We start from the raw sequence: 23,806 nt of genomic DNA, 5'->3' as shown, positions 1-23,806 counted from the left end.
TGTCCTTGGAGAGCTGCTGCCCATCGATGTAGAACAATACTTAACTAGATGGACAGATGGTCTTTGGTCTAAGACACCTCCTTATGTCCCTATGCATATTCCAAATAATTTACCATTTGGAATGGAAAAGTCAGGAGGGAGGTGACATTTCTAAGACTTTCTCCTTCTTGTTCTTCTTGTTGCTTTGCCTGTGGCTACTGACAAACCTGAAAGTAAAGGCGCACAAAACTAAAGACTCCCTTGAGTTCTATAATGCTTGGGCAAATCCTTAGATACCCATATTATCCACACACCAGGTATAAAAAAGAAAGTACAAAATGGGATATTAAACATTGGCTAGCAAATCCCAAAAATAGCTGAATTCTGTTTCCAGGGATATCTGCTAGTGTATGGATCTGAATATTTTCCACCAGCACTGCAAAATATTATCATTTTATCTGGCTGGTAATTGGAATTATGCTACTAGCAGAATAATTTTACATTTCATGCAAATTTAGGTGGCTTGTTATGACCTATGGTAATAGTAGTTTTTGCAGGATTTTTTATTCTATTGCTTTTCTTATGAAGGGATAGGATTTGGTTTGCAACTTGCCCCAGATCCTTGAGATGAGCCAAACATGAGATGATCAAAACATAAACATAAATACCTAGCACAGATGAGTGAGTCACCTTACAGCATGGGTAGGCAAATTAAGGCCAGGGGGCCGGATCCAGCCCAATTGCCTTCTAAATCCGACCCGTGGAAGGTCAGGGAATCAGCATGTTTTTACATGGGTAGAATGCGGCCTTTTATTTCAAATGCATCTCTGGGTTATTTGTGGGTCCTGCCTGGTGTTTTTACCTGAGTAGAATGTGTGCTTTTGTTTAAAATGCATCTCTGGGTTATTTGTGGGGCATAGGAATTTGCTCTTTTTTTCCTCCAAAATATAGTCTGGTCCCCCACAAGGTCTGAGGGACAGTGGACCGGCCCCCTGCTGAAAAGGTTTGCTGACCCCTGCCTTACAGCTTACATAGCTCTCTACAGATTTGTGGCCAAATCTGAATGAAACCAAGATTTATGTATATTTTATGCTACAATAAGTTCTATGGTGACAAACCCTCCTACTGTCAATAGATATTTCTTCAGGGCACCACTTTTCATAGTGCTTAATGAACATATTGAACAATCATAGTACTCTCTTCACGCTAATTTCCTCAAGCAGCGCTCTCTCTCTCTCTCTCTCTCTCTCTCACACACACACACACACACAGAGAGAGAGAGAGAGAGAGAGAGAGAGAGAGAGAGTAATTGGCACAAGCTGGCCTTGTCTTCAACCAGAATTACTATGTGGCTGAACAATATTCAAATTAATAAGCCTTTCAGGCCCCAAGCATTTAAGATTATCTTTGAATTAACCTCTTTCAGACAAACCTTTAAGGGCTCTTGTAGCTGAATGGAGTGGTTACCAGAAACATCAAGAGAAAATCCTACTGCCAATGGCCATGACAATATTAATCCAGATTATTTAAAACATCCATAAAACAGGTTTTGCATTCTGGACGCATTTCAACCAGCAACAGCTAAACAGGGGGTGAATGTGGGAATGAAAACAGAGCGTTCAAGTTTTTTAAAAAAAAATATTGGACACTATCCAGCCCTCAAGGCACCGTTTTAGAACTGGCATCCAGATTCCCACTCCCTTCCCTAATCCAAAATCAGTATTTTGGCATTACCCTTGAGTATAATACAAGGGAGCCAAGAATGAGCAACAGGAAAGCAGATGAGAAGATTAAATTTAAAAAATATGAAAGCTAAGCAAGATACATACAGATAAGTGGTTTCTGTGATAATTAATTTCAGTTTTGTAGATGTGACCTCCATTGATCTTTTTCATCAAAGCATGCAATAAAAAAAATGTCCTTCTCAATGTATCTACTTGTATCAATAACAAAGCAGGATAGCAACTGACTAATCCAAAAGCTGTCACTTTAACTCCCGCATTTGATTTTCCAACTGAAATTGACAAATAGCAGCAAAAATTATTTAAAATCAATGTAATATGCAACTGATTTCTTTGACCCTAAAGTCTTTTCTTTCTTTTTTTACAGAATTCTATAACCAACTAATGGAAATAAGACAGGACAGACATTTTCACCCCATCAGCCATTATGCTAAGTTAAAGACACCCACCCCTTTCAGCATGATGTGAAGTGAATGACATTTGCTTTGTAATGTGGGGAGGGGGTGTCACCTCTCTTCTGTAATAATGAGGGTCTTCAGCTGCAATATGATAAAAGGTTTTGAGATCAGAGGTCAATAAATGGGTGTGGGGACCTATTTTGCCACTTCTCTGCCTAGTGGGCAGGACAAATCACTGTATCAAAATGAAAGACCTGCACTATAATAAACTGCCTGAGTCTTTATTTAACAGTTTAAATAATCTCCTCCCATGACACGTGGGAAAGACACCAGTAAGCATGGAAATGGCACAAAAGATTGATAATGCTGCTTCTTACTCAGCACAGGGGATGAAATGATTGCCTTTTGGCCATCTCTGCACTAATGAAATCCTCATTTAGAAATAAGATGCAAGCTTCTTGGGAGGAAAACAACCACATGGAAGGTGCTCCATGTGGGAAGGTGTTCAAGAGAAGTAGATCCTTTCAAGGCTGGGAAGTTTTCACCATGCCATCACAAATGTATGTTATCAATGAATGGCTTATGTGACTATTGTTATAGCTATAGTAAACCCAATTCCTGGTAAAATATTATGTAGCACCAAAATCATTCCAATGCCCCAAAGCAGCTTTCCTGAACATCAGGCTCTAAAGCTAAAAACAGAAATTTTCATGTATTTTCCGATGAGGTAAGATGCCCTATAAGAGAGAAATAAGAAGAAAACAATACATCAAAGTTTTTATACAGGATTTCAAAGTATCATACAATAATACATACCTTTTAAGGGACTCTGGTAAATCCAAAGTGCACGGAATATTCTGTGATGCCTTTGAAGTTTCAGTCAAGGCTTCGCCTATTTCTTGCAGCTCTCCAAGCGATACCCAGCTAAGCAAGGTAGACAACTCACAGTCCTGCATCTGAATGAACTGATCTTGGTCTTGAATTTCTCTCCTTAGCTGTTGATCTTTAGCTTCTAGAACAGCCAGCCTTGCTCTAAGGATTTCAATTTCTTTCTGCATGAAGTAGAGAGAGAATTGTGCATTCGTGTTTAAAAAAGGAGTGCGATGAATTATACCAAATGGTGCAAGCACACACAAACACATGCAAGAGCCAATTCTCCAGCCAATTCTCCACATGGCTATAATGCATTTATGAATATCATGGATACCAGGCTCATCTTTCCCACCCAATGAACCTCACCCACATGGTTACAATATGTGCAGCCATGTCACAGCCACATGGGAAAGAACCATAGAAAAGAATCTCTCACGCGGCTCAATATGTCTGAAAAGAGCTGAAGTTCTACCTTATCCTCTTGAACCCAATGAAACTCAAGTTGAATGTTATTATTTTTTTAAAAAAGATATTTATTAAAGTTTTACGAAAAGAAAAAAGTTACAGAGTAAAAAAAGAAAAAGAAAGAGTACAAAAAGTACAAAAATACATGGGGGGGAAGGGAAAAAAATGCAAAATACAGAAAAAATAAATAGAAAATAGTTAAAAACAAATCAATCTTTTCATATCTTAGATTTCATTTACTTATTTCTCCGACCTCCTCACACCTCCCTTTTTTGTATTCCCGTTCACATGTTTAATTCAGCAAATCCTTACCCTCTTTATTTTATCTTAATTCTATATCTCAACATCTTATAACTTTATATTTTCATCCGTTATCAATCCATTTTTACATATTCTTATTAACCTTGTTGCTAAGGCCGCTTCATTTCAATCCAACATCATTTTAACATTCATTAATTTTACAATGTTTCTGCAAATAGTCTTTAAATTTCTTCCAATCTTCTTCCACCGACTCTTCTCCCTGGTTCAAGTTGAATGTTATTAATGTAAGTCCTACTGATTTAAAGAAAGCTTATCTGTGAGTTATGTTCTCAGGATTAGGATCAATATGTTTCAACAAATACAAGCTAACAGCATGAATCAAAGCAACAACAGTCAGTCACTTTGTAAAGGCAGATTTCTGAAGATATGCCAACCCTTGAAAGCTAATTCAGCTTTGCAGTTGTACTAATTAGCACAGGAAGAAGAGCTTTTCATTCTGAACTGAAATAGTCAGTCCAATAAATTCAATTTGCACTTGTGTTGCCTGAAACGTATGTTATTTGCTGTACAGCTTCTTTTGCAGCAGGAAAACAGACAAAAGTAGTGCTTCAGCACACACAAGTGTTTCTCAAGGTCATCAGGCCTGTTACTTTGTGTATAAAATCAGGTTTGTAGCACAAACAATTCATTCTCTGTATTACTGATTTGATAATAGAGCCAAAAACCCAATGGTCTTCAGTTAACAAAACTACATCTCCAAACTCAACCGTACTAATTTCCATTAGCTGGTAAAGTTGGAGAAAGAAATAAAGAGGGAAATGGTGTTATATAACTTCTGTATTGTTAAATATTTGACAACATTTGTAGGGGGGATACAGGACTAAAATCCAAAATTACAGCTATGTGACACAACATAAAAAGTACACTCTAACAATGTTGTTATTATTTCAGGTGCACAAAGATCAACAGGCTGGGCCCAGCTTTGTATGCCACTCCCACATGAATCTTCCCATCCAGTAAAAAAGCAGTTTCTAAATCTAGCTTCAAATCCTATAAAAATGTGGAGTTGGAATGGACCCTGAGGATCATCTAGTCCAACCCCCTGCAATGCAGGAATCTCAACTAAAGCATCCATGACAGATGGCCATCCAACTTCTGCTTAAAAACCTTTGTAATCCACCACTGTCAAACAGCTCTTACCATCAGAAAGTTCTTCCTGATGTTTCATTTGAATCTTCTTTCTTGTAACTTGAAGCCATTGGGTTTGGGTCTTAACAGTGAAATCTGGTTAGTGCTAAGTGTGGTTAATGTTTATTTAAATCAGGGTGCGGAACCATTTTGGTGCTGCATACCAGATCCTTATCAGATACTAGCCTTGAGAGCTGAATTTGACAGATGGGCAGGGCTGATGACATCTGTCACATGAAGTCATAATGATTGATTGATTAGGCAATCTGACGTTCCAAAATCAAGACTTCAAAACACTCAGCAGGGCTTGCAGGGCTTGTGGTGCTTAAAAGCTAAGGCTTTGGCTTTCCACAGGCATCAGCTGCACAAGTGAGTTCCCTGTGGAGAACTTGCTTGTGCAGAAAATCCAGTCTGATTTCCTTGCCAATGTGCAATCACTTTAAGATTTAAGATTGCGCATTGGCAGTTGTATCCCAACCTGTCACACACCTAACATCTCACAGGCTAAATCTGAATCCCTGGTAGGTCAAGTTTGGCCTGTGAGCCGGAAGTTCCAAATTCCTGGTTTAAACCATTTAATAATGCTTAGAGAAGGATAGCTGGAATTCATTCTAGAACAGGGGAGGCAGCATACAACTCCGGGTGCCATGTAGGGCTTAGAGAACAGGCCAGTCAAAAAACTGAACAGGAACTTTATTTTTTCTTTCAACCAAGAACAGAACAGCAGCAAGCAGCTCTTCATTCTACTCAAATACAATTAGGTCTAATGTCACCTAATGACCAAACCACAGAATGATGCTATACTCCATGGTTCACTCCCAATCCCTTAACCTTTGTGGAGGGCAAGAATACACTATGTTAGAATAATGTGACTATAACACTACTTTAGGGGATAGGCCCAGGGAGGAGGCTCAGCTACAGGCAGAAGGAGAAAGTAGCCAGGGAAGGAAGACCTATTGTACATAGTTCTTTAATAAAACTATTTCTTCTTCAACTCCTCTGACCTGCTCATCATTGAAACAGAGAACATTACACACTACATCTGCATTGGTTCATGAACAGGTAGTCCTGCTGGTTTTAACAACCCAGCCTTTTTTCTTCAGCAAAGAACTTGTACCTATTTTTGAAAACCAATTACAACAAAAGCTACATCATAAGTCAACATTTACAAGTTTACATTTATTAGTTATGATTGTGAATATTTCCTATTTTAATAGAAGAAGAAAATGAAGATTTCTAAACCATATAAGAAATAGTTAGGCAAGAACATTTTTATAATAATCATTGCATGTCAAACTTCTAAGTTACTTTTTCAAGAACCTAAATCATGAAGTTCATAGATCAGACACTGATAGAATAAACGAAACAAAAAATAAATGAAATTTTCTTTGAAAGTTTTATTTCCCTCCCGCTCAACTAATTTCCAATAGCCAATTAAATTTAAGAAAGTAAATTACACAGGTGAGCATAAAGAGCATATTTTTAAAATACTCGGAAAAGTAAAAACATGTTCATGAACAACTAAATCTTCAATACCCTCCAACCTTGCAAGAAGTTTGCACTACTCCTGTGGCCAAAATTGTTCTTTTTTTTTTTTTGACTGCCAAATGGACTAAGATTCTAATTACTGCACAACAATAAATCTACTTGACCATACTTCCCATTTGCTTTCCTATATATAAATATTGATGCATATACTGGGACATCATGTCCTTCTTACCTGTATCAATGCCTTTTCTTCAAGCAGCTGATCTCGTTTTGTGGCTGAAATTAGTAGTCTTCCATGGTGAGGAAAATTTAAAATCTTCTGTTCACACCTCTGCAACAGCTGTTTTTCTTCTCTATTAAGCATTTCAAAAATAATCATTACAAACGCTGACATGTGTTGCATTAGCAAATTGGCAGTCATCTCCTAAACATTCAGAAAAACACACACTATCTTCCAGGTCACGGTGATCCATTCTCTAAAAACATAGTTGTGCCAAGCTTGAGAATTTATTTAAATTTTAAAGCAGTTTAGTGGTTTGATGTTGTGTGGGGCCTTGAGAGTTTAGCAGAGGCCATAAGGTGGGATCACTAATTAAAATATGATGCCCTAAGGGTCTTTTTTCTCTGTGTACACCATACAATGTTGTTTCCCTAAAATGCATCCATGAGTGTCTTAAATGAGTGGCTAGAGGCAAATGCATAAATGCAATTTTTTATCCCCACCGTGACAAATTTCTTTATCAATTAGCTCTCCAGTCCTCAGTATTTGTGCTGATATCTGCCTGGAATGTAAAAATACTACCACCTTAAAAGATGGCAGAAAGCCATGCTGAGAGGCTGTGCTGATGGCTTGTGGGAACCAGCATAAGAAGTCTCCCTACAAGAACAAGATTTCCCTGCTCTCCTCCCTACCCCCATGCACCCTCAATTGGCTCTGGAGTGTCTGGAGAACCTCAAGAATAGCACATGGTGGGAGAGAGCAGATCATAAAATGCTTGCACTAATGGAATGACTGGAAGAGTGCAAATTTGAATTCCCCCCTATATAATTTGTTAAATTGAGCATTTAGTGGCCAGGATGATACATGCAAATACAAGGAAAGTGCATAGATGAACCACATCCCTTTTTATGCTGAATTGCACTTTTCTAGAATTCAGTAAACTGCAATTAAATATTGTCATAATTTTAGTTAAAACTCCATCTCATTTCCAATACTACTGTAAGGGAGTAAAAACACTTTCCTCACCAGCAGGTGGTGTATATATGGGAAGTCCCACAATCACTGGTATGCAGCTTTTTAAAAATAGTGCCAAGCCTTTTAATATGTGTGTGCTTAATGTAAAACAATAATGAATCATTCTTTCACTACCATCCAAGAAGTGCCCAGATTTCCCCAAAGCTCTCATTTGCTTTGAATTTTAGAAAGTAAAATAAAAACACCTTCTGAAATGATAAATTAGGCTGCACTCTTAGGCACATTGGGACGCAGGTGGCGCCGTGGGTAAAACCTCAGTGCCTAGGACTTGCCAATCGCATGGTTGGCGGTTTGAATCCCCGCGGCGGGGTGAGCTCCCGTCTTTCGGTCCCAGCTCCTGCCCACCTAGCAGTTCAAAAGCACCCCTAAGTGCAAGTAGATAAATAGGTACCGCTTTATAGTGGGAAGGTAAACGGCGTTTCCGTGTGCTGCGCTGGTGCTGGCTCGCCAGAGCAGCTTCGTCACGCTGACCACGTGACCCGGAAGTGTCTTCGGACAGCGCTGGCTCCTGGCCTCTTAAGTGAGATGAGCGCACAACCCTAGAGTCGGACACGACTGGCCCATACGGGCAGGGGTACCTTTACCTTTACCTTTTAGTTAGGCACATTTACCAAAGATTGACTTCCAAGCAGATATGCATAGGATTGCACTTTTAGATGACTGGTCCTACCTGAAGATAGCATACCTCAAAATAACATTTTCCTACTCTTGTTAGGAAAATCATCCAATAGGAAATTAGATTTTTAAGGTGAGCATGTTGCTGGATTCTACCTTACAGAAACTATGCTGCACAGTTCCCAGTTTAAAAAGTGTCCAAGCACATTCCCTTGGGTCGGCTTGCAAGCAGGATTTTTATTGGGGGAGGGGCTTCTTTTTCCTTATTAGCGTATAAAAATAGAAGATTCTGCTGGGCTGTGCAAGGCTGAACACATAAATCCTTTAATTCACGTGATACATCCTTTGCAACTATGTGTTCTGTAATTTCTCTTATAACACAACAATCATTCATTCCCCAGTTACAGTTTCAAAGTTCAGTCAAATGCCTTCTGAAGTCACTTATGAAAGTCACATGGGATTTGATTAGTTCGGAAACACCTGACCTGCTAAGAGGGCATGAGAGAACAACATGGGAAATCAATTAAGAGTGTGGACAAAACCACTCGCCTTTCCCACTGAAAATATGAACCTTGACAAATGCTTGTGGAAAGACAGTAACAATCATAAAGAACTGATTATAAGAGACTTGAACAAGGAAAGAATAATCTAGACAAATCTGAGGTTTTCTTTCCATGAAGTGGGAGATTGAGGGAGAGGCTCAGCAAAGAAAAGAAAATGTCAGGACCTCTGCTATGGTGAGTAATAATCTGAAACACCCTTCCCCAATCTGAGACCCTCCAGATGTTATGGGCTACACTTCCTGTCTGCCCCAGCCAGCATCTGAAGGGCAGGAGTTTGGGGAAGGCTGATCTACAATCCACTGAGATGTTCTCCTGTGCAAGTCACTCTTAAATATATCAGACCCTTAGTAAGGCTTGCAGAGAAATACTTCTTGTTAGACTGTGCCCCCAAACAGTCATCATCATTAGATACATATATTATCAACCAACAATAGGTCAGTGCAGTATCACTATCCCAAAATGTGCAGATGGAGGAGCCAAGTCTGAGAGTTAGCTATCTTAAGGCCACCCAGTTAGTTTATGGCAGAGACAATATTCAAATGAAGGGCTTCCTGGTTCACAGCTCAGCATCCTAACTCTGCATAAGCTCTCTGGACTTCTTTTGGTAAGAAGTGTGCAAGTCAGCAAATAGTGGCATGTGCTTTTAAGTCGGCCATGGGTGCCTTGGCAGAAAGGGAGGTATATAAATGCACTCGCTCACTCACTCAATAAATAAATAAATGACAAAGGACCATTTATTTCAATTGAGTGCTGGCTTTCACCCTACGTTCACAAATTTCAGTGCAGTTTTTAAGGAAACTGAAAACATTATCCTATACCACTAGGGCCAGCAAACTTACCTTGGAACTTCCCCATACAATGCCACTTGAACCTGTGCTTTAAATCTCTCCAAAAAGCTGCTAATTGAAGGATGTTGTGAAGGAAGCTGAAATTTTAGTGCACTTTTCTCTTTCTCCAGCTCTTCAAGTTTTCTTCTAAATTTATCAGCTGGGAAAACAAGGAGGAAAACACATTATAATTAAATGATTCAGGGCTATATTTTGTTCGAAAGAAAGTCTGGTATAGTGATAAACAAAAGGGACATATCATAGAGAGAAAGCTTTGGTTATGTGAAATATTTTAAATGATAGCGACATTATTAAAAATGCAGCCAAAGAGTCACACTGGTTGCCAAGCTACTTAACCTATATATATATGTAAAGAACCAACCCTTGACATTATTGCATACACTGTTGAAAATGGTAACACACATTATGAAACTTGCAGTACTGACATCAAATGCTTACAGCAAAATTAGACGTGACATTAATCATAGGCTTGTTTTTTTCCTCCACCAAAGAACAGGTGGAGGGGGAGGCAATTTGAATCAGGACTAAAGCAAAAAGACTGTGGGGATTTAACCCTTTGCCTCTGTTAGTGTCCCAAAATGGATCAGGGCCCACACAACTACTATTTGACCCCATCTTTATGTGCCATCTCATTTTGGGTAAGTCAACTCTATATTCCCTATTCAAAAACTTATTTCTTAAGAACTTATGTCTTGGGTTGAAATAACATTGATGAAACTTTGAGAACTTGGATAAAAGGCATACTTGAAAACAATATTAACATCTTATTTTATAAAGAAGCTGCCTATCTTCTGTTAGTAATTGACACTTTAAAAAGTTAGCATCCTTTTGTTTCTTTATAGAGGCTTTTAAATTCCACAGAGTATATTTAAATATACTCATTTCAAACAAACGTAAAAAAAAAAATTATTCTTTGAGAAACAAAAGATCCACCAAGTCTTCCACCATTTCCAACCACCTTCACTCAGTTTTCATTATCAGAACTATTATTTCACTCTTAAGTAGAAAATTCAGCTAGGTGCTTTGAGGGAAATGAAAATACATCTAAATGAGGGCTAAACTGAAGCAAATGGGGGCAGGTTTTGTTAAGATTTTCAAAAACTGGAGGGGTTCCCAATTTTGAGAAGGCCATCACAGAAGTGACCACCTAAATTAGATGTGAGAGAAGCGTGAGCATTCTCCCAAGCATTCTCCCTGGAATACATCAGGAAGAACTTTCTGACAGTAGGAGCTGTTCAACCGTGGAACAGACTCCTTGGGACTATCCCTCCTTGGGGGTTTTTAAGCGGAAGTTGGATCTGTTATGGATTCTCTGATTCTAAGTTTGGTTATAAACTACAATGCAGCTTTCAGCACCTGCAAATGACTGCATCAGTGGTGGGGAAAGGTATCAATAACCCTTTGCCCCAAAGTCATTTTCCCAATCAATGCCCCATCCCTACCCTTTGTCCAGTATCTTTTGTCAATAAACAGAAAAACAGTCCACAGACAGGGTTATGGGTACCTTTCCCACCCACTGCCCTAGCAGCTATACTTTATTTTTTGTTGATTTTAAAGTTCACCTATCTCCTGTATTTCAGCTTAGTCCAGAGAAGTGGCGTGGAAGCTGCTTCTCTGCAGCATGACTCCCCTTCCCCCCTCTCTGGTCCATTCCAGTCTAGACCATTTAGCATCTTGAACTGAACCTACAAACCTACTGGGAGCCTGTGAATTTGCCACAAAATCAAAGTAATTTGCTCCAAGCAGCACCCCCTTCTCCCCATTAATAGTCTGAATAGAAAAAGACACTGTCAAACATATTCTAGGAAACAATTACTGAGGTCCAATTTAAAAAGAGAAAGACACACACAGAGAGAGGCAGTGATAACATACTAAATGGAATAAGATGTCCAACAGTGATAACATCTAGCAGCCATTTCTGTGCCATCAGTCCCCTAGGAATGACTGGTACATGGAAAGCTTGCCATGCTATAGCTACAGGGTTCACATTTCAACACACATATCCTTCCAAACAATACGCTTCTGTCAGGTTAGCATTCCATCAAATCTGTCAATTGCATCATGTTTTTGCGCTACAGGACAAGATGACACATTGTGTAAAGGTCAAGTGGAAAAATGTCCCTTCCACTACATCATCAACTACAGCTGGTAAAGGTCATTCCGCCCAATAGTTGCTCCTACAGAAAACAAATCTACATGAGGAAACGATCCAATACCTGAGGAAGAAGTGATCCAATACCTTTTGTCTCATCCAAATGTTTCTTCAGAACCAAGTCAACTTGCCTATTTCTTTTTCACAGGGTTAATTACAGAAATCTAGGCTGCACAGAATGGATTGCATATAGGCTGGACATAAATTTCAACAAGTACATTTTATAAGATGTCAAAGGTTTCCCATTATCCCATATATGATTTGCCATTAGAGCCAATAAATGTGAAGCGCTTTCAGTACTTAGAAAAAGAGCTCTTTGGGTTGTATGCACTCTTATGACAATCCCTCTATAAACTCTAAGTTCCAGTTACTTTAACTAATGTACTGAACTCAATAAAATTCCAAGTATGAGGTGTATTTTCTTCTAAAAACAGTACCAAATGAAATGGATCCAAGTCTGTTTTGTCTGAAAGCCTGTTGCTTGATTTCTACATGTAGACACTTCAAATAAAGTAGTAAGAACTGGCCATGGTCAAAATCCATGGCATGTGCCACTGTTGATTTCAACATAAAGAAGTGGTAAAAGTCTCAAGAAACCTTATACTTAAATTGCCTATAAGTATGCTGCATGGTTGCCAACACAAAAAGATTCACAAAACATTCCTGAAACTATAAAGTTTTAGTAGGAGTCATCTTTTGGTTATTAAAGCTGCAATTATCTGTACAGTGTACTCACTTAACTGCCAGCAAACCCCATTGAACTCAAGAGGACTTACTTTGCAATAAGGATGTCAGAGAATTCCAACAAAAACTGAAACAGAGTGGAAATTACCAATGTTCATTTGTTCATCCCATGTCCAGAATGAAATCAATCAACTGTTGTTCCTTTCAATCTGCAAATGTTACATAATTGATTATGTTGATTCCCATTTGCATTGTGTTTCCTTTGCACTGAGATGAATGGGGTAGAATAGCATAATGGCAATGTAATTACACAATTTACATAATTAATTACATAAAATATGTAATTTCACTACAGCGGACAGCGAGACAAATATAGTCATATTGGGCAGAAAATGAACTGCAGTGCAATCAATACATGAAGTACAGGGGTTGGCATCCTGTTCATATTTCCAGATCTCTCAAGAGTGCTTGATGAAATTATAGAACTACTCCAAACCTCATACCTTTTTACATAGAAAAGCATGAACCCTTTATCTAAAAACAAATGCTAGGAGACAAGTATAGAATTTTCCGATCAGTCAAACTCTGCTGCGATTAGACAATTATTATTGCAGGAGGTTTGCTCCTCTGACATCTGTTTATCATTATGGCCAGTTAATTAAGTGTTCAGAGATTCTCATTCATGACAATACCAATGTGCTGTCAAACTAGAAGCTGCCATTTTTTATCCTCACTGACAGTCTTGTGGATTGGTTCGCTTGATTAGGCAGCAGAATAGCATGCATGCAGGTCCAGCATCTGCAAGATTAAACCTCTTTTTCTTCCTTCCTCCAATTTAGCAAGGCAGGACAGCAAATGGAATTTTCATGAGAAACTCTCAGATTTTTAGGATCTCATATAATTGCATTTGCAAAATTTCCCTAGAGGTTTAGTAGTACGAGAGGAGCCGTTATAAGCAGCAGTATTGCCTCTAAAGAAAGCCATTATTCCTTATTCTGGCTACATAATCAAAATTTACTTGAGAACATAATTAAAGAAAATACCTTTTCAAATAAAGAAAATTTCCCATGGGGCAACATTTTCAAATTTAGATACGTACTCGAAGGTGGCCGCTATCATACCTAATTATACATTTCACTTTAACATTTAATACTTTGTAAGCACATACAAGATTTCCAGTGAATTCAAAGGCAGTTCATGTTCTCAGCACCTACTGACATTCAGAAACTTGAACATTGATATAGGCAATTGTTCACACTATTTTTAAAGGAGCACAACAAGAACTTTGTTGATAGAAAAATGAATGGTGGTTTTGTATAAGAGCACAGTTGTGTGCATCACAATCACTTCAGTGGGGTTTAAGCAATCAATGCTCATGGTATTTCTTTTGTGCCATTTAAGTCAAAATGCTGTGTTACTATAAAATAGAGCAAGATTAATTCAAGAGCCACAACCTTTTCCATCTGTAAGCACAGTTCCATTTTATGAGAAGGAGTGGGGAACCTGTGGTCATGCTGGCTGGGGCTGATGGGAATTGTAATCCAAAAATATCTTCAGAGTCACAAATTGTTGACCTCTACATTAGGATGTATATAAGAAATTACACAAAGACAGAATCAATTTGTCCTACTTTTAAAATGAGAGGAGATGCCATTACATTCCAAATCAAATTATAAGTCACTCTACTTTAATAACCTGCCTAAACAAGTGGTAAGGATGAAACGCCCACCATTTCCAAATCAAAGCGTAGCAAACAACATCAACTATTAAACTAAGCTGTTTGTGTGGTATTTTCAATGGCACAAGTGGTAAGAATTCCATTCTAAACCATCTGAGGCAGTTAGCTAACCTATGTGTTTTAAATATCAAAAGTCATAAAACTGACTGAAGAATTCGAGCAATCTGCAAGAGAGTTAATAACATATGCAAGCCAAAACAATTAACTTTCTAAAGCAATGTGGTCCAAAGCATAACTAAGATAATAAATCATCTTCAGATACTGCTGTTGCCTGGTACCATTCTCAAGGGTAAAGCATTATAGCCAAAAGAGTCTTTTCCTCAAAAGCCAATAGATTCTTTTCCTTAAGCTTGACTCTTGAAAACTTGCTTGCTGTCTGCATTCAGTTACGAAGGTAAATTTAATGTTTGCCTAACAGCATAATCCTGTAAATGTTTACCTAAGAAAGCAAAGATGTGTAATATTTTGTCAGGAATACAACATTAGCAGATAGGATCATCCATTAGAAAGTTATATGGATAACCCATTCAGATCAAACATTTTTCATGTGTATGGTCTAAATTGCTAAATATTACCATCACAACTAGTCCTAAACATTATGTTCAAGATCCCATCATAGCAAAATATGGTTTTGGCTTTGTATATTCCTTCAACAGCGGTTTTTTGAAACTTTGCTTGATTGATTAAAGTGCATGCTAGCAAACACTTATTTAAATAAGCACATTTTTCCAAAATACAGTACTTAGCAAACTCTTATATCCCTCATATGTAATCTGTGGAACAGAACTTCACCACAGAAGTATAACTAATATCCAACAAGAGTGTAGAGCAGTGATGGGACACCTGTGGTCCTCCAGATATTGTTGAACTCCAGCTCCCATTTAAAGGACCATCCCACCTGAGGTTCCTTATCCCTGGTCTTCATCTACAATGGTGCTCATTTCTCAGGTTATCCCTTCTAAACAGCTATCATGTATTGAGCAATAATTTATGCCTTATTTGAAGAACCCAAGAAATTTGTTATGTTTATACTCATCTTTTTTATTTGATGCAAGGGAATTGTTTTGTAGGTGGGTAGGTAGGTAGGAAAAATATGCTATGTAATAAAAAAGCGCTATCTTAGAACACACCATCTCAAAAGTCCTATATACCCCTACACACACAGTCTGGTGAAAGACTCAGCCAAGAAGCACTATACCAAGCAGATTGTGGCTAACAGATCACTGTTCCCACTCAAATACTAAAGTGGGAAATTTTGGCAGCACATACTAGTTTATGCAGCCCAAGCAGCATCACTGGAGTCCAAAGGAAAAAGTATCTGAAGGGAAACATAGGGTGGTGTCCAATCATGTCCAACCATGGAAGATAGATCAAGAACAAAGGAGCCTTTAGAGCTGGTGAGGCAACATTGAATCCCAGCTATTTATAAATTAAAAACTGATTGTCCATATCGCTCGACAAGAAATAGCATTCCTCTGATACAAAGATATTCTTTCGGAGTATTCAGTGAAGATATGTGTATGTGAACTCTTTGATTTTCTGAACTGCATTCAATTAATGTTGTGGGACTTGAACGTGCAACAGTTATAACATACAACCAGTGTGCAGAGCCTAAACTGAACCCCTTTCACATGTGCATATTGCCAGGGCCCACACTGAAAAGAAAATAATCTGAAAACATTTCTGCCCTCCAAACATCCTATACAAACATTCAAGTTGGTACCAAAATAAGCAAGCTACCCATTCCATCTACCTCCCACAGATATTTTACTTAAAAAATAAAATAAAATCTTGGCAGCAAGTTTAACCTTGGAGCTGTCAAGTTCTGTCATGAATAATGACCCGTAACAACATTCCAACATCCTTGGACAACAGAAACATTTCTCCTCTGTGCTATGCCAGGCAAAATGACTTCCCCCTACCATCCTACCTGTGAGAGTACGTATGGTAATGTGGCCATCAAGAGGAGATTGCAAGTAAATACAAATGAGCCATTTCATTATGTTTCATCATACAGACTGAAAATTGGGTAATAAATAAACTGTGTAATAAATAAAATAATGTGTAAAACAAAAACATGTTACATTTAAAATTAAAACAAGGAACAGAACAATACATTTGCCCTAATAGTCACTCAACAGGGCATCTGCATATGATAGCATATCTACACTCAAAATAAGCAAAATCTGGTAAAAAGATTTCAGGCTTCTCTCTCTACATATATAATAGTAATAATGAGTTCTTAGCATCATCCAGAAGGATAATGTGCAATATCCTATTCAATTAGGCTTTCCAATATGAAAGTTGTGACTGTGCTCTGTGTTTATTCAATATAGATAGAAATAAAACATCAAACAGCACTTTCACACAACCACACACTGGATCTCTTTTAGGAGTTAGTTAATCACTACAGTATTATATATGTTACTATGATTAACAAAATTGAGTTTTCATTTATGTGGCAAAATGTTTCACCTTCCACCTTAATCAGCTGTTCTGATATATAGATTTACTTATTTTTTAAAGAGAGAATTACTGTTTCCTAATCAGCCAAGCCAACTATCAAAATAATCCAACTTTGATGGCGATGTAACGCCTCCTACTCAGTATTTCATTGAGGTCATGTCAATGTAACATCTCCTCGAGTCAGTAAAGGGCAAGGAGATTCCCACCACAAAACGACTGGCAATATATTCCATGTATGGTAATCTGTGGTCAGTGGTAGCCAAGAGAGCGAGATACATGATAACTGAAATCCAAATGAATGCATTATTCATATTACCAGCACCAGGCATCCCATTTAATTGGTGTTTAAATCATATTGTGCACAGCGTACCAAACATTAATAAAGTCCTAGGAAAGGATTGTGGTTAAAGAAGCAAGTATGAAGCAGGAATTCTCACCCTTCTGAAGTTCCTGATAACATACATTTTCCATAAAATCCAATTAACTTGTGATTGTTTACTAGAGATGCAATCCATCACTTCAGTGAGGCTTGCAAGGCTGTGGATTACATCCTAAATTAGCTGTTCAGCTCATTATTTTAAACAAACCAGGGGGCTGCCTTTAAGCTACTATTTTTCTTTCTATGGTCTCACCATCTCAATTTCACACTAAATATGTCAACAAAAACAGCACACGGACCTGACACAGTCCATACCTAGTCCTCCCACTCAACGATGGGCCCCAGTTAGTGCTACAACCATTGATCTGGTCTTGCACTAGAAAAAGAAAAATAAGCACTTAAAAGATATATATATATATCCATGATTAGGATGGGTAATCCCTCACAATATCTTTCTTCCCAGCCACTGCCCTGCCCTTTCCCCTTCATTCCTAAAACCTTTCCCACCCTCGAAACCAAGCTTTTCTGGATTTCTGTTTTTAACTGTTTTTACTGATATCTCTGTTTCCTTCTTTTTGTGAGCCACTTTGTGGGTTGTTGATGTTTTTTTAAACAGTTTATGCCCCATATAAATTTGATGAAATAGAGAAAATAAAAAGATTCCGAATTTGTTTATTTAACAAAATGCATATGCTGCCTGACTGTAAACAAAACAACAAGAACCAAGTTTGACCTTTCCCTATATCTGAAAGTCTGATGCAGGCAGCAGGAGCTTTGCTTCTTTGTTTTCAATTTCCCTTGCTGGAGCACAGTAACAGAGAAGTAATCCCATAATGAGAAACCTCTCCCTGGATGCAACTCAGGTCTAGGACAAAGCCACTTCCGGCCTGTCCAGGAGGTGGGGTTGCGGGCTTCACGTCCACCCCCACGTGAGCAGGGGCTGGTTTCAGCCCCCGCGAGAGCAGGGGAATCCCAGCCGCGTCTTCCCCCCCCCAGCCAGCCAATCGGCTGGCTGGGGGGCATGGCCTGCCCTATTTAGGTAGCCCCCACGTTTTCCCACCCTCCCTCCCTGTAGGTAGGCTTTAGGTAGGTCTCTGACTTTGCTATGGACTTCGGTCTGTCGCCGCAAGGGGCATGGTAGGAATGTTTCCCAATTGGCAATTTACAGCCATTTGGTTTTTCGCCTACCTCGTAGCAACTCGTCACAACTTCTCGGCATTGGCGGTTAGGCATTGGTAAGAAGGGGTTAAGAGGATGGGGGGGGAGGAACGCCATCACCTCCCCCCAGTGAACGAAGGGTGGTCCAATAAAGGACTCCGGGGGGCGTGGCCCTGTCCGAAGCCTATGGAGGTGTGGGCCAAAGGCACGCCCCCAAGCGGTGACCCGGGGGAGCTCCTAGTTGACGTGCCTCAGCAGGAGACTCCCCCACTATGGTGTTAACCCTTCCCGTGTCTCCAGCAAATGGGCTGGAGCTGGATAGTCGTTAGGACCAATGCCTAAGGCCAATGCCTCTCATTCCTGAATTCAATAAAGTTGTGGCCTAATTCGCCCATTTAACCTTAAATTATGGTGTCTTGTGTCTTTATTTATCCTGGTGGGGGGCGGGAACTCGCCACGAGAACTCAGGTCTAGGACAACAGATGTGGGAGGGAGGAGCTTGAGGACAGGCACACCCTGCACCTGAGTGTCAGATTCACTTAGGAAAGTGGTTTAGGATTATTGTTTACCTTTCCCTCGTGGGAATGCTCCTTTGCTTTGTGCTCTAAGGAGAGATTAAACAAAAAAATAAACAAAACCCAAACAACCTGTCTTGCATCTTGCATTGTCAGATATTGATGAGTGGGTGACGGGTACAGATATGTTTGTCTGCTAGCAATTGACTAGAATTTGCAGAGGAAATCCGGAAAAAGCGGATAACTTGACACTTTCACTGGAATTCTCTCAATTAGCTACCAAAGCAAGGGAGAATTTACATCCATTTTCATACAATTAGTAGTACTGTGTGTGTACTTCAATATAAAAAAAATCCTTCCAGTAGCACCTTTAAGACCAACTAAGTTTGTTATTGGTATGAGCTTTCGTGTGCATGCGCACTTCTTTAGTAAGTTCGCACACACTTTTAAAAAAGCAGCTCGTCCTTCCTTAGAATTTGGTGCCCATTTTGAAAGCTATGCTAGAAACCAGACCACACACACACCCTACAGCCTGAGATCTAGGCAAAGGAAGTTTTTCTGCCCAGTGAAGGAGCTTGTTTCTGTAAGAGCAGAACTGCACACCAAAGAGAAAGGGGTTTGTTGGGGTGGGGGACACCACTTCTCTGCTAAACCCAAGTGGGGGCAGCAAGGTGGCTGTGAAATGAATTTCCAGAGGTCATTCCAGATCCTGTGAGCCGCTCCAGAGTTTGGACAGGGCAGAAACAACATTACCCCAAGGGCGAGTCACCATATGGCAGCAGTTTAGGTTGTACAGAATGGTGGGAAAGCCTTCATGGGCTGAATATGGCACAAAGGCCTAATGCTGTCTACACAGCTAACCCTTCACAGATCAAGCAACTGGGCCAAACTAGAAATGTGCATAAATACATAGCAGGTGTCTGCACATCTTGTTTTTCCTTAACTAGCTACAAGGGTGGCATGTCTGATTCTTACTGGGAAGGGAAGGTGGGGCAGGGGCTTATATCGCCACTCTCCCACCAATATCAGAATGGAGATCACACTCACATATAGAGCTAAGAGCCTTAAAGAGAGAAAATTCCCTAGATGCCAACAAATCAAATTAGGCCTGTATTGCCGCATGGGGCTGTTACCACCAGTACATTTCCTGGGGAACTACTATTACATCAGCTGCAATGAATTAATCATTTATTACCAGAGGATCTTGTTACCAATACATTAGTAATAACAAATGGGTTATTCCTGACCAGAACACAAATCTCAATTAAAAGTCACCAAGAGACCTAAAGAAAGGAAAGGAGAAGGAAGAAGATAAAGGTAAATTTGTGCCTTTCTGTTACAGAAGAAATACCCTAGGTATGATATCACAGTTCCCAGAATAAATATAACCTTGCGCAGAGGGAAATATCACCCAAAATCCACAATAATGAAACAATACTTTTAATGCCCAGGGAAAAACTTGTCAAAACATACAGTACCAAGGAGATTCTTGCCTGCTAATTAGAAATATCAGCACAATTTCATCAGAATGTATTACTCCTTTGTTGTTAAGAGACAGATTCTCTAAGCAAATGGTATTAACTACTTCCCAAATGTATTATCCCAGGAAAGCCTCTTCAATAAATGTTAATGATTAATCGGTGCCTTCATTGTGAAATGTAAATTCTATTAATGAAGTGGGAACAATGAATGGGTTTCTCCCCAATGTCCGCCAGGTAAAAACAATTTTAATTCATCTCTCTTCATTACTCAAGAAAACTATGCTAAGATATATGACCAGATACCTTTGGGAAACAATGTTTGTGTTCATCTGGATTAGAGAGAGATCCAGCTACAGGAAGGCCCAATATTCAATATCGCAAAGACTATCTGGGGAACTGAGAGGAGATAATGAAAGCAACCCACATATTACAGAGAGAGATTATCAGATGTATATCCATTATAGGGAATAAATACCTATTTCCAGGCAATAATTATTCTCCAAGATTTCACTAACACAATGCAACAGAGGGCATAAACCTGGTGTGACTTGGAAGTCGATAGGCAACCAAGTCTACCAGGCAGATACTAGTGGACCCCTCATCACAGGCAGCTGGTTTCTCTAGAATACCTATATTTTCCTAGATAACACATTGGGATAGAGATATTTCACTCCACTAGTTTTGGCTACAGTCCAACAGGCAAGGCTGGTTTAGGGAAAGGTCTCTCAGAAAGGTGTGCCCTTTGGAAGGTCAGAGGTGAAATTATTCCCCAAAGTCGGAGGAAGCCTACATATGGACCAGCAGAGAGATCATACCTCTCTCTGCCCTCTCCGTGGAATTAATTCTGGTTTTCCTGGAGCCCCAGGGTCAACCCAACCACAGCATTCCAAGCTACACCTTGTTTAATCAGGCATGGCTGATCATGCTACAACGTTAGGCCAAGCTGAGCTGTGAATCATTTCAGACATAGTAATAAAATAGCTTTTCATGAGAAGGTGAGAAAAGCACAGAAACATCATCTCCATAAAACAAGTTACATACTTCCAGTTCCTCATCACCCACTTATGCTCTCTAACCAATTCACGGTATGGAAGAAATCCTGTGCCCAAAATGCTAGTCTTAAAAGACCTCCAGCAGATTCACCATTCCATTCATAGCTATATAGGGAAAGGAGTCTGAAGAGACCAAGTCTAGGACTTCCGGGGTGGCGCCACCGGCAATGGCGGACTCCCTCTGAACTGAAGGGAATAGCTCCGCGGGAAACGGGTCTTCTCCGCTACGGCGAAGCGCGGACCCTTTCAAAAATCACAGGCGGATGAAGCCTGTGACCATGGGACTCGGCGGGCACCTTTAGCGCCCCCCCAGCTCGCTAAGGAACCCACTAACGGGCTCCGAAGTGAAGAGGGGGAAGTGGTGCGGTGCTGAGAGTCAACGGCTATTTCCGTGGAGCGAAGCCGCACAGCTGTTGCTGGAGAGCGCTGCCTCTTTCCTGGGACAATTTGGACTTCAAAACAAGCACCCGTGAGTACTTAGATTTTGAACAATTGGACATCAAATAAGGACTAGCGAGCAGAAAAGAATTGGATCTTAAATACCTATTTTAATTTGGTACGGAACGGGAAGGTCTAAACAGGAAGTCAGTCTTCCGTTCTTTTGTAAACAGAATAAAGCAAAGACAACATAAACTAGAGCTAAGAAAATCGTGTGTTTTGACAGAACAGGCCCAACAGGAATATGAGTTTTCGGACTTGACAAATGAACTTGGAAAAAGCCAGATTTGGAAATAAAAAGTTTGGTTTGGCTTGGAAATGGGGGGCTGGATTGACCCCCCTATGCTGAGATGTCTGGACTTTTCAAATATGGCAATGGGCCGTGAGATGTTTGGGATTGTGGGGGCTCTTAATCTTGGAGGGTTTTTGAAACATGCTGTTAAATACTATATGTTGAATATGGAAAAGGGGCTGATCTGTCGAGAAGGGCTAAAAATATTGTCAAGCTGGAGCTATCACGAGCAGGAGACAAGGGAAAATACAGCTACAAATATGAAGAAGAGCTGCAGAAGGGACATGGAAGAGACTTGAGGGCCTCGGATACAAGGTTGCCAGGTTAATGAGCTAGATCGACGTGATAATAAGGACTGACAAAACCCGGAACCAGGAGGAAGGGACGTTGGATGAAGATTGGACTTGTTTGTATTTCTTTTCTCTACCATTAGAACTGTTTTATAAAATTGATGAACATTAGAAAAATGTTGGAATGAAATTACTTGGCTTTAGCAAAAATGTTTAAAGAATTATGAAAGAATGTTATGGTTATGAGAAGCTGGTAAGGACAAGATTTAAGTTTTAAGCTTTAAGATTTATCTTATTATAGAAAGATAAGACTAAAACAGTTTAGGGTAATGTAATGACAGAATATTATGAAATATGGAAAGGATTTGCTGGGATAATTAACAACTAGGATACAAAGAAAGGGAGGAGGAGGAGGTCTAAGAAAGAAGGTAATGACAGTTGAGGATTTGGAAATAATGAATTTGTTTTTAAATGTTTTTAAGTGTTTGTGATGTATTTTTGTATTTTTTTTTATTTTTTTATTTTTTGTTTGAATCTGTATCTATATGGTGGGAGGGGTTTGTCTTTTTTCCTTTTTAATTTGTTAATTATTTTTATTTTGCATTTTTCTTTGTCTCTTTTATTTTGTAACATTTTGAAAATTCCAATAAATATCATTTAAAAAAAAAAAGAGACCAAGTCTAGTTCAGTGACTGCCCAGAAAGCATAGGGTGGGAGATATTATACAACAGGACCACAATGCATCATTGTGAGAAACATTTTCATGTATAGTGAAGCCCTACAATAAAATGTCTTAGATCAGGCACGTCCAACAGGTAGATCGTAGATCACTGGATGTTTGTGGTAGATCACTGGTAGATCACTGGCTTCCCCCCAAAGAAGCTCAACAACTTTGGCTGCCCTTTAAAAAAAAGCTCATTTTTTTTGCCCTGCACCCCCTAAAAACGGGCTTTGCTTCTTCCTAAAAAAAAGCTCAACAACTTTGACCTGAACCCACTGCCATTTTTGCAAATATAATTACTAAGGATCAAATAGGATGTTCTTAATGTAGTCTGCCCCACCTTGTTTCATAATGATGGTGATTTATTTCATCCTGTTCCCCGTAATATACTCTGTTTATCATATGGGGCCTGCAAGTTCCCCTAATCCACTTCCTTCCTGCCCTAGCATACAACCTATTATTCACATCACATGAGGAATTATAAATAATCAGCTCAGGTGTCTTGCAAAAAGAGACTGGTAACAAGTAGTCTTTCCATACTTTAGTGAGTTTTAAAACCTAACTTTTCACCAGGTGTGACTTTGCTACATTCCCCAAACTACAAAGTAATTTCTGCAAACAGAGCTGAAACCGACATGACAGCAAAGGGAATGGAAGGTCAAGATTTTAATTCTTCTTCCTGCTCTCAGCGTTCAAGATCAGAAGCTTTCCCTTGAGAGAAGCAATGTGGATTTCACAAAAGATCTTGAGAAGTCTGGTCATATG

The 23,806-nt window shown here is 39.3% G+C and overlaps 1 protein-coding gene across 1 annotated transcript in view; it reads right to left on the bottom strand.

The window, feature by feature from the left end:
• Window positions 1-23,806, bottom strand: part of DISC1 (DISC1 scaffold protein) — a 170,526-nt gene that overhangs the window by 125,664 nt on the left and 21,056 nt on the right. Inside the window, 3 exon segments of the mRNA XM_083606010.1 lie at window positions 2,936-3,171; window positions 6,627-6,747; window positions 9,667-9,814. Coding sequence (XP_083462136.1) covers window positions 2,936-3,171; window positions 6,627-6,747; window positions 9,667-9,814 — 505 coding nt within the window.

The sequence above is a fragment of the Podarcis filfolensis genome (genome assembly GCF_964270895.1).
Source record: "Podarcis filfolensis genome assembly, chromosome: 3".
NCBI classification, from domain to species: Eukaryota; Metazoa; Chordata; class Lepidosauria; order Squamata; family Lacertidae; genus Podarcis; species Podarcis filfolensis.
This window is presented reverse-complemented; position numbering and strand designations above follow the sequence as displayed.